This window comes from Neopelma chrysocephalum, unplaced genomic scaffold (assembly GCF_003984885.1).
Source record: "Neopelma chrysocephalum unplaced genomic scaffold, ASM398488v2 Primary Assembly neopelma1_147, whole genome shotgun sequence".
Lineage (NCBI taxonomy): Eukaryota > Metazoa > Chordata > Aves > Passeriformes > Pipridae > Neopelma > Neopelma chrysocephalum.
The window spans coordinates 7,600,593-7,611,811 of NW_020897809.1; the positions used below are offsets into that span (position 1 = coordinate 7,600,593).

The 11,219-nt window shown below is 41.7% G+C and overlaps 1 protein-coding gene across 1 annotated transcript in view; it reads right to left on the bottom strand.

Moving 5' to 3' along the window:
• Positions 1-109: 109 nt before the first annotated feature.
• Positions 110-11,219, bottom strand: part of ZXDC (ZXD family zinc finger C) — a 16,435-nt gene continuing 5,325 nt past the window's right edge. Inside the window, exons 2-11 of the mRNA XM_027700799.1 lie at positions 10,814-11,219; positions 10,199-10,351; positions 9,190-9,268; positions 8,938-9,068; positions 8,146-8,316; positions 6,882-7,564; positions 6,101-6,185; positions 4,127-4,299; positions 3,149-3,250; positions 110-2,317 (exon numbers count right to left, since the gene is read on the bottom strand). Coding sequence (XP_027556600.1) covers positions 2,231-2,317; positions 3,149-3,250; positions 4,127-4,299; positions 6,101-6,185; positions 6,882-7,564; positions 8,146-8,316; positions 8,938-9,068; positions 9,190-9,268; positions 10,199-10,351; positions 10,814-11,219 — 2,070 coding nt within the window. The 3' untranslated portion in view covers positions 110-2,230. The remainder of the gene's footprint in view (positions 2,318-3,148; positions 3,251-4,126; positions 4,300-6,100; positions 6,186-6,881; positions 7,565-8,145; positions 8,317-8,937; positions 9,069-9,189; positions 9,269-10,198; positions 10,352-10,813) is intronic.

Here is an 11,219-nt window from a genome sequence, read left to right on the forward strand (position 1 = left end):
TGGAAAAGACACAACCAAAGGAAAAACACAAGCTCTGCAGAAATCAAGCTGCTAGTAATTAGCTTTATGTCAGATGCATCCAAGCAAAGAACAACACCCAGTGACAAACTGACCATAAAAAAAAAAGCTTTATTAACCCTTTTGCACCAGCAGTTCTTCAGGTATCCATTGCCAGCAATGGACTCCAAGCCAAGTGATCCAATTTTCTGCCCCAAGAGGTTAGCACTTTACATTCACTTACAAAGCTGAGTGAGGTACATTTTCAGAAGTAGAAAGATTTGGTTGCAAGTCCCATAAAAAGATGGAGTGTTCCTTGGCCATTTTAATAGAGTAAGAACTGGTATGGTCCTTGAGAACAGAATAATGCAGGCATTGGGAGCTCGAGGTGCCTCAGCTTCCAGGGAGAGAATGGTGACCACTAGAGCAAGACCAAGGAGTCCCTGGAGCACAATTCCTTCTCAATCTTTCTCTCTCAAGAGTGGACTCCATGCTGCAGTCACAGCCACTCATCTACCAACAGTTTGGTTGGTAACCCAGCCTGAGAAGGTTAAGACTTTCCCTGGACATAAGCTGTAAACTCAAGAGTGAGAGGAACAGAGAGACCTCAATGCTCAGTTAGGCTAAAGATAGAAAAATAAAACTGGTTCAACCAGAGGATATAATACTGCCTACAAATCAGGAGCTGAAGTTCAATGTAACCTGTATGCTTTTTTCCTCCCCAAGTCTTCAATCAAAAAAAGCATTTATATGGACACATACATAGTTCAAAAGGCACAGGAAGTAAAAGCATTTCTGAACAACCTCATGTGAATTTAACATCAGTATAACTGTAAAATAAATAAATATGTGCAAGATTAGAAAGATCACAACGTTCCCCTCTGTGACATATCTTATTTTGTAAAAAAAAAATTACACATACGTGCATACACACACCTCACTGAGAATAAAAAAAAAAACAGTACATACAACCTTTTATCAAACTCCTATACATACTTTTATAGGCATTCAGAACATCACCATAAGAAACATTTAAATTACTACCTTAAAACGTAACCAAAGATGGTTTTTTTCCCCTATACAACCCTATACTTATTTAGGTGTCTGCAATCCAGATAAGTAGAGTACATACAACCTCTCCCCCCAGCCCCAAGAGAAACTGCAGTTTTTCAGTGGGGCAAATCTCTCTGGGTAACAATTCTTTTCCCCTCACAAAATACTCTGACAACTGCATATTCTGTAAACCAGCCGTAAGCTCCACGTGCATGTGGCACTCTGGGATAGCAATAAAGAACATGTGTTAACAGTGTTCAATTAAAAAAAACAAAAACATCAAACAACTCAAAATAAAAACGTAGTGGCCAGTTTACAGGTAACTTGGCAGCGGTTTATAGATGAGATAAAAATCAAGGTGCTTAAATTTACAGGACAGTCAACATTCCTCCCAAAAAAGGGAACACAAAGATAAAAACAAACCTCTCTCAGATGCTGTTGGACTCTTAGCTAATCACTTACAGTGAGTACAGTTCTATTGCAGTTTTCTTTTTCAAGTTTTGCTGGAAGAATTCAGCAAAGTATTTGGGACGTGGGAGCAAAGAAAGGGAGAAACTCAACATGAGCTACAAACTGATTCACAGCTAAGTTAACATTTAGAATCTAGCTTTCTAAAACAAAGATTTTAGAGCATCTCATTTTCATGGCATAGAATGTTAATTTTGTTACATGTGACACTTTATTCCAGTTTTCTGCCAAAACATGGGCCAAAACAATTATGGTTTTTGTGTGTGGAAAACACTTGCAAATTTTAGCTCTTAACTCCTTGATGCCACTGGCTCCAGCAGGAAACCAATGGAAAGAAAGTTTTAACTGTCATAGGCAGGATTATAAATTTGCACTTGTTAGCTGTAGAATACTTGGTTTCCTGTGAAAACAGTAAATATTACCTCAGTTTGAAGTGTAATACAGTACTTCTCCCTGAAACAACACTGTACAGCAGTCTGCCTCAGCCTCCCCGACCACCAGGCAGACAGGGTATCTTACACAGGCACATCAAGTGGGATTTACATTTTTTAAGAAAATCTTTCAGCTGCAACTGTCTTTAGCAAATCACAAAGAGTGCAACCATACTTCGGTTCTCCTACTTTTCATATTTTCCTCAGAAAAAGACCCATATAGTTATCTTACTCTGTCATGATTGCCCAATTTGTTTTCAAGTAACTGTTCTTAATAATGGTCATTCCAGATCCTGTAAGTTTATTGTGCTTCCAGTGAACTGAGAGTTATCAGAACCTGCATCATCTTCAGTGGAATTGTGTGGTTCCTGTTAAAGCAAACAGACAGCATGAAGAGTTCAGTACTTTCACCTCTAGATGCTTTTAGTGCTTATCAGCAAGATTACCTTGACATTTATTCAACAGCACAGCAATGTTCTGAATGGTTCAGAGGAATCCCAAAGCTTTCCTACTTTGGGGATCCACCCAAACAATGTTGCCACAGTTTTTCTGTGGAACGCTTCAGATGAGCATTTAAATTTAAAATTGCTGTTTGGTTTTCCTCCATTAACTCTCTACCACGGCCAACAACCCTACTCTTCTTGTATTTCTAGGTTTAGCACAGCAAGGTGCCCCTCCTCAATAAAAAAAGCTTTATTTTCTACCCAGGAGAAGCCCACTTGGCAAGAATAGGTGCATTGCAGAGTTTATCAAAACTGAGGGCCCCTGAGCAGGCTTTGTAACCTGCCATTCCCATATAAACACCACTCTGAAATCTAGGCTGAAGATTCTACTTCCCACATCCTATCCTTCCTGTAGCCTGTTACATTCCAATGCTGATTCTTTCTTGACCCACCTACTATCTGCAGGCTGAGATCAGGAAAATAAGGATGGGGGCACTTCAGAACAAATGAGTAACATTTGGTTATTCATTACTCAGTAACAGAGGAAGAGAAACAACCCCCTATGATGTGTCAAAGGTTGGTAACGGACACAAGATAAATTGTGCAGTGCAGCTCTCTGCTTACTACTTCGTGTGAGTGAAATTAAACTCCCAATGGAAAAAAAGGTACTTTCATTAGGCAGAATGTGAGTGTTTACAGTAAACTGTCTTTACTTTCAAGCAAGGCAATAAAACCCAATGGCTTGATGTGCTGTACCTGAAGTATGTGAACAGGTAAATCCACTGTAAGCTGAGAATGTGATGAGGAGGACTGGGAGCTCAGCTGAAAGGGCAAATCTCCCTCTCCTGGGGAATCATCCTGTGAACACAGAAATGTGATAAAATTACACAACCCCCAAGCATCTCAGCACAACATGGTAAATTTCACTCAGCCTCATGATCTTAAAAAATCTGCTAAAGCCACTGCACTGTACTAGTAAGGCCTAGATCTACAAAGATGTAGAAAGCTAACTACCACTTAAATCTGAACCCAACCCAGAGTACAACCTATTATCCTGTCTTCACCGGGACCACTGGCAAGATCTGAAAAGGAAGGAATAGTATATCTTCCAACAAATGTAACACTCAGAAATGTGAAACAAGTTTCACCATGTTTGCATAAAGCCGATACTTAACATAAAAGTTACAAACTTTCATGTTTCTTATGTTACAAACACTCCTCAGAAAACTAGATGGATGGAGAACTCTGGCCATAGCTTTCTCCATAACATAGTTGTTTAGGAGTAAAGTAGAAGGAACTTACTCTCTCTCTGAATACTATAGAGATACACACCTGGCCAAAAACTATTACCTTTCACGCTCCTCTAATCAGTCCACACCAGTTACTACGTTGTTTTAGGTTTTTTAGAGCTTCATTTCAACAGTTTAGAGAAATAACAATTAAGGCTGAAACTTCCTTTTGCAGGAATGTTTTCAAGTCAGTCTCATTTACTTAAATATTTATTTATATTTTCTCTAATTAATATTTATACTGAAGTATTTACTTTACTTAATATTTACTTGTTTTAATATTTACTTTGTAATTGAGACGTGGAATAATGTAAGAATACTGCAGAGCTCATGATCTCATTCAGGGGCAGTAGTACCTGAGTTCACAAACAGTCAAATTATTCCACAAATGTGCCAATTTGGGTAACAGAGAAGATGAGCATGTTTTTTTCTCCTTAGCTCTTACCTGAAGAAGCTGAATTTGCACATACTGAGCTCCAGTGGCAGGGTCCCTTATTGTCAGCCCTCCATTTGGCAGAACTATGTTGCCACCCAGTCGACTGCCAGGAGTGGATGATGAAAAGTTGGTAGGGCTTACTTTACCACCTTTGTTTTTCCTCTGACCAGAGCCAGATGCCCCTAAAAGAGAGCAATCTTAATAGTTAAGATGGTCAGAAACAATTAACCAAAGTGTCCTGCTAGTACTTTTCAATTTTATGCAGCTATTTACACTACACAGCAAATGTCTGCAACAGTGCAATATAATTAAGCACCATCTGACAACTGCTAAAAGCTGATGATCTCCAGCTGCTGAGTGAGCATCTTTTTACATGAAAACCATTAAAACCACATCACAAACTGCTAAGCTTAGGGCTCACCCCTGTGGTAGCACAGAAGTACTGGCATATTTGAGAATTAGAAAGCAGGATTGCATTTTCTATTTTTAATTTTGCAACTCATTTCCTGAGAAGTCATGCACATCATTTTTCTAAACTGTAAAAAGAGCATAGTGAAGCTCATCTACTTCCAGAAAGATTTCAAGGACTGTTGGGTAGAATGGGCTACACAAATACAACTATCACAACCTTAAGCTTCTTTCAGTTTAAAGCAAGATAAATCAGCTGCTGTATTACAAGCTGAAAACCAAAAACCTAATCAAAACAATTGCAAGGATACAGTCCTGCCAGCTCTGCGGGTTTTTGGTTTTTTTTTTCATCTATAATAAACAAAGGGCTTGGATAACATCTTTTTAAACACTGAACTTCCCTCCATAGTATTCACTCAACCTAGTTAAACCAGTTAGAGATACAAGACGCTCCAGACCACTTTGAGAAGCAGTGGGTAGCATTAAGGCAATAGCTGGTGAAAAGTGGACTTGAAAGACTTGAGTAGGAACAGAAACAGGAGTTTTCTGAGGTCATTTCAGAAGACATTGTAAAATGTAATCGCCTTTTTCAAACTAACATCCAAAAGACACAGTTGATGACACATGCACATGGCTAATACAAGGACACTCAGAACTAGCTTCATAATGCACTTATCCTTCCATATGACAACTCACAGAACTGGACAGAATTTATAAGGTATGCATTTTACAAATACACAAACACAACAGTTCTCAAATCAGAACTAGTCTCTTAACTCACCTCAAAAATTATTGCCTTGATTTTCAGAGGAGGAAGGTCTAAGAGACAGCAAAGTGGAACTAAACTCTCTCTCCATATATGGTATTCATATCATAAATATATGATATTCCACCCCAGCCCCAAAGGTAGACACAACTCAAACATCTGAGCTCGTGCAAGTCTAGTGAGCCGTGGACCATGTTTGACCAGACAAAGGAGTGGTGTATAATTCACATCAGATGGCTTTGAGTCAAACTACAGTTTAAAAGGAAGATGACACATCTGGAATCATGACCTAAACCACACCCTGCACAAGAACTCCCTGCAAGGCAAAAATCTAAGAGAGAGGTTTGAGTATTTCCAGATAATTAAGAAATAAATTCCTTAACACTGTATACATGCTATTACTAAGAGAAACATACAAGCAAAATTCCAGCTGTTTTTATTGTCTGTACTGACTGAAAGAACACCTTAAGTAAGACCAAAAGCATAAACAACAGAAAGCAAAGTGACCTTAATTTTTTTTTGTTTTAATAAGAAAATAAAAAGCAGATGAAGAGATGGAGAGCTAGTGTCTTGTTAACAACCAGGAAACATATGGTGCAGCTTTCTTTGTAAACTTACTGTGAATTTGATATTCCACAGAATGTGATTATCCAGAGTAACAGATGGCACACCACATGCATAATTATTTTAACTAGCAATATACTGGATGGGACATTTCAGAATGCCGCTCAGAAACCTGCTCCCACTGCAGTGCCAAAAATCCTAAATAATTGTATTTAGTACATTTGACAAAATTAATGGCTTCTCACCTGTGCTGCTGCCATTCCCTTTTTGTTTCTTTTTCTTGGCTAGCTGAATGGCTCTGTAGTCTGTTCTTGCAGACCCACTGCTCTCCTAGTAAAAAAAAACAAAAGCCCAGAGATGTAAAGTTTTTGGAATCAAGAACAAAGCAAGACAATGAACACAGACTAATGAGTTCTCAAATGCAGTTACCTTCTATGCTGCAAACACTGAATTCTAGTTTCCCTAATCTTTTGATTAGTGTTCCAACAAATTCCCTACGTGTGTTCATTATTTGGAGTTCAACACACTAAGAAGTTAGGTCCACATTTATAAACGTTCAGATTTTAATAGTGTAAATATTTACTTTATAATGTAAACAGTCTGCAGCAACACAGTGAAGGAGAAAGGGAAGAGTACTTAAAACAAGAACCAGGACTGAGATTAAAATGTTGCAGTTATTCTTACAGCCCAAATCTTTCCCTGGAATGAAATGCACAAGATATATCACATATTCTTGGTATTCCTGCAAATTCCATTTCAGATGGATGACTGCTTATTTTGAAAGGTTCTTCCTTAACTGTCCCCACCAGAATTCCAGTATTTCTTAAGAGAACTTATCACCACACTGAATCTACTTGTGACAACACACTACTACAACGTAACATGCCATACCCTTTGTCAAAAAAGAGCCAAAATGCATGACCTGCAAAATCTGAGAGAAAGGTCTCCCTGTAAGTAGCAAGGGATACTCCCCAAGTCAGGCTGTCTCAGTCAGCTAGGGGTAAAGTGAATATAGTTACTCCATACCAAAAACGAGCTGCCAGTCACTGCCCCAAGATCCATTTCCTTCTGTGCACTGTAGCTCCCCGGAGGGTTGGAGAAGACAAACTGTGTCACTACTTTGCTGCCCTCTTGTTGACCAACAACGTCTGAGCACGGAACCAAATTCCGCTCAGCTTTAACTGGCGTTAGTAACTCAGGCACATTGGTACCGCCGAGGCTGCTGGACGGGGTCAAAGTGGCCGTGTCGATGGTTAAATTATTGCTGGACGTCAAGCTGTGCACATCTTGACTGGAATTCCTCACCGACAGGGACGCCAGCGAACCCAAGGCTTCGGCATTGACAGTCTGTACATCATCCAAGTTTAAAGTGCTTTGCTGTAGAACTGCACCGCTTCCCAGCAGCAGAGAACTGTCCAGGCTCTGCGGCATGTCGCTGCTCGCCACCAGGATCAAGGGATCGACTGCCTGGCTTAAGGAATTGGTACTGGTGGGCAGGTTTCCTCCCAGCGTCGAGCCCACCGAGGCAACATCGATGGTGACAATCCCAGAGTTCACCAGCGCCATGTCTGTTGCAATTCCAGAATTGTTACTAGACACATTGGAGAACAGGGATACAAGGTCTATGTTGCCAAGATCACTCTGCCCTGGACTGGTGAGTTCACTGCTGGGTGTGAGGGAGTTGGTTGCTTCGAGCTGAGTTAGGAGATCTGGAAGAGAAGAGTTTGGTTATAAGAGAGACCTTTCAATTAGACAATGGAGAGGAAAAATATGAATGATCAAAGGAGGAAGCTTAAAATTCTGTATCCTCAGCCTACTAAAACACTTCCCAACTTCCCTTAAAGCAGATCTAAGAAAAAGCAGCTTACTGAAATAAGTTCACTCCTTTACTGAGAAGTTTCAGTTACAAAAGCACTTGCCAAAAAATAACACTGAGACAGTCCAAGCTAAGTCAGGCTGTAGAGGAGTGGGAAAAGGGGTGAAAAGAGAAGTTCTTTTAGACCTTGCTACTATTCTAGAGATGGCATGGACAAGGACAAGTTCTACTTCATTAAAAAACGATGAAATTTCTCACACTTTCACACAGCTCAAGCACAAGTATCACTTTCTAATACTCAGAGGTCCCACTGAAAATTTTAGGGGAGGGAGAAACTAACTCCAGTTTCAGTAAAGATTCTGTCATTCATATTAATGGGACTAAGATTTCACCATTAGTAAATACACATCTTCCTTAATCAAACATTTAATTTTCCCACTGCACCCCCCCAATAGCCTGAAACAAACACTTTACCTGGGCTGAAGTTATGCTGTTTGACCATGTGCGTCTTCATACTGTGTTTGGAAGTGAGCAGTTTATTACAGCTGGAAACAGGGCACCGGGTCTTCAATGAGTCCACATCCTGAAGATGTTTTTTGGCGTGAATATACAAACTACTTCTTGCTGAAAATTTTGCACAACAGCCTGTAAGAAGATATACAAGGCTTTGAAATTTCATCTAATTTCAATTCAGTGTTCATATTTAGTGTCTTACCAAATCACAGTATCTCTGCAGAAATCTACTTGCTATTTTGCAGTGCCTGTGCATACACTCAGAGGACCCAGAAGAAATCACCATCTGAGTGGGCAGGACAGTTCAACAACCTGTTTCTGACAAAAAGAAACCCCAAATTCATCCAATATAAAGCACAACCTTTCCACACTGCAGCATTTTAAACTCTTCATGACAACTGCTGGCAAGACCATAAAAAGGATATACAATCACTAAGTAGAGCTTCTTGACTTTATAAAGCAGAATATTTCAGATCAGACTCAAAAATCTCTGTTCCTGGAGTCCTGCTGAAGTGATGGAGGTAGTCAAGCTAGAGCACAAACTACAGTTTTCTCTGTAATCCATAACTTTGGGAATGATCACTTTTTCAGTTGCAATGTCTTCTGTTTAGTTTTAACTCTTCAAACCCTGTTAGAAGACTCACTCTAAATTGTTCCAATCCTGTACCAAGCTCACATTTGGGGAAAACACACACACTCTTTAGGCAAAAATACACACTGGTCACCAGTAAACATACAAGAGTGGAGCAATACCTTCTACTGGACACTCAAATGGTTTTGTACCAAGGTGAGTTATACTGTGGCCTTTCAAGTGTTCTGCTCTAGTGAACGACTTCCCACAGCCTTCTACTGGGCACATGAATCTCCTGTCATCTTCATGTTTCCTACAAAGGAAGGAAATTGCCATGATTAAATCCACTGCTGCTTAGGTACTGAAAAAAAAATAAACAGACAAACAAACAGCCAGTGGCTTAGGACAGTATAATCAGAAAAAGCTTCCTTTACCTTTTATGTCTCAGAAGCTTGGACATACTGGTGAAAGACCAGCCACAGCCTTCAAAGTCGCAGATAAAAGGTCTTTCACCTTAAGCAAAGAAAGATTACCTTAACTATTGAATATGAAAACACACACTGCTGCTAGAAAATATCAAAACCTGCTTAAGATAATTTAAGACAGAACAACTCAGCCACTCTGTCCTGCAACGTACTGCAGAGTATTGTCATGCCCCCTCACCCTTGTATGGTCTGGGCCTCCAGGCTACTGAATCTTTTCCTGTGCATCAAAGATCACAGATCAGATTTATCAATCCACCTCATATTAATCAGAGCTATCTTGAAAGTGCTTTAATAACCAATAAATAAGAGCATTACTGAAAACAGAAATGTTCTTTCCTGTTTTCATGACCCGTGACTGCATCTTGATTACTATACAGTGAAGTATGTGAAGTTGATTTTCATCACATCTATGAACTTTAACTTAACAAAAGTGACACTTAAGAAAACACAAAAAAACCAAAACTCAACACTGTAAAGCCACGAAACCAGAGGACAGTAGAGAGTACACACAAGTGTTTTAAAATATGAGAAGGCTGTATTTCAGATTAGAAGTGGGCCTTGCAAGTCAGGAGCGCTTGCTTGAGTTGAAATTTACCTTCTTGCTGTTCCCAGCCTTGGCACATACACTCCACATGGTCTGAGAGTTTTTCAGCTGTTTGTTTTGACCAGTATTTTGAAGGTCTATGAATTTGGGAGTAGAGCTGGGATAGTTTTGCTGGACAGAGTGCACAATGACAGAAGCCACAGCTTTGCATGTCCCTAAATACTTTGCATTTGGCCAGTTGATTCAGTGGACTCCTACCCCTTCTTCCCAGAAGGCCAAGAATCACTGACTCCAAATAATTCCTGTCACCCTTCCTCCCTTCATGACTTTCAGTTTTTCCAGCAAACTGAAGTCCACTCTCCACATAACTATCTTCCATGTACTTCCCCAGGTACAAGTCATGCCTGTGAATACCTGTGTGACTCCTCATGTGGATTTTCAGTCGGCAGGCTTTGTCATACTGCTTGTTACAGCCAGGGAACGAGCAAGTGAACTGCTCTTGCTCTCTGAAGTGGGCTCGGTTATGGGAGAATAATGCACTCACTGTGATAAACGTTCTCTCACAGCCTGGGGACAGAAGGGAAATAGCAATAAAAATCAGGAAAACCGCACTCTTTTCTCCCTTCCAACTTTTAGCGAGGCATCTTCGTGATCCTTTTTCCAGGATGTTACATCCGGGAACATAAAAAAAACAAACAAACACCTAACAGTGCAATCGTAAACTACGTTAAATACAGTTGTATTTACAACTGTTTACCCAAGGTGGGCAATGAAAACCCGCACAGCCCGGGTTAAGGTGCACCACTGGAGAGCGTTGCTGTGTCTTGCCGTGTTTCACAAAGTCACGGCAGCACAGGCGCAGCGTCCTCCAGCTGCCAAATTAGATGGAAGTCTTTGATAACTGAGGTGAAGTCTCAGGGGAGACTCCTCGGGGAGACGAAGGAGGGGCAGCGGGGAGGACAATCGAGCAAGGATCCCGGTTTTTCTGGACGGGGGAGGGAAGGCAGCCCATCCCCAGAGGCGGCTTACCGGGGAAGTCGCAGCGGTAGGGCCGCTCGGGCTCCAGGTGGCTGCGGCGGCGGTGGGCGGCCAGGCGGGCGGCGCTGGGGAAGCGCTGCCCGCACGCCTCGCACTTCTGCGCCGCCTCCTGCTCGTGGGCGCGGCTGTGCGCCCGCAGGTTGTACACGGTGGTGAAGCGCTTGGCGCAGCCCGGCGCGGCGCAAGCGAACGGCCGCAGCTTGTCGTGCGAGTGCAGGTGCCGCCGCAGCTTGTAGGCCGTGGCGAAGGACCAGGCGCAGCCCGGCACGGGGCAGCCGAAGGGCCGCGCCGCCGCGCCCCGCCCGTCCTCGCCGCCACCGCCGCCGTGCGCCGACAGCCGGTGCAGCCGCAGCTGCTGCTTGCGGGGAAAGGCCTCCCCGCAGCGCGGCTCCGGGCA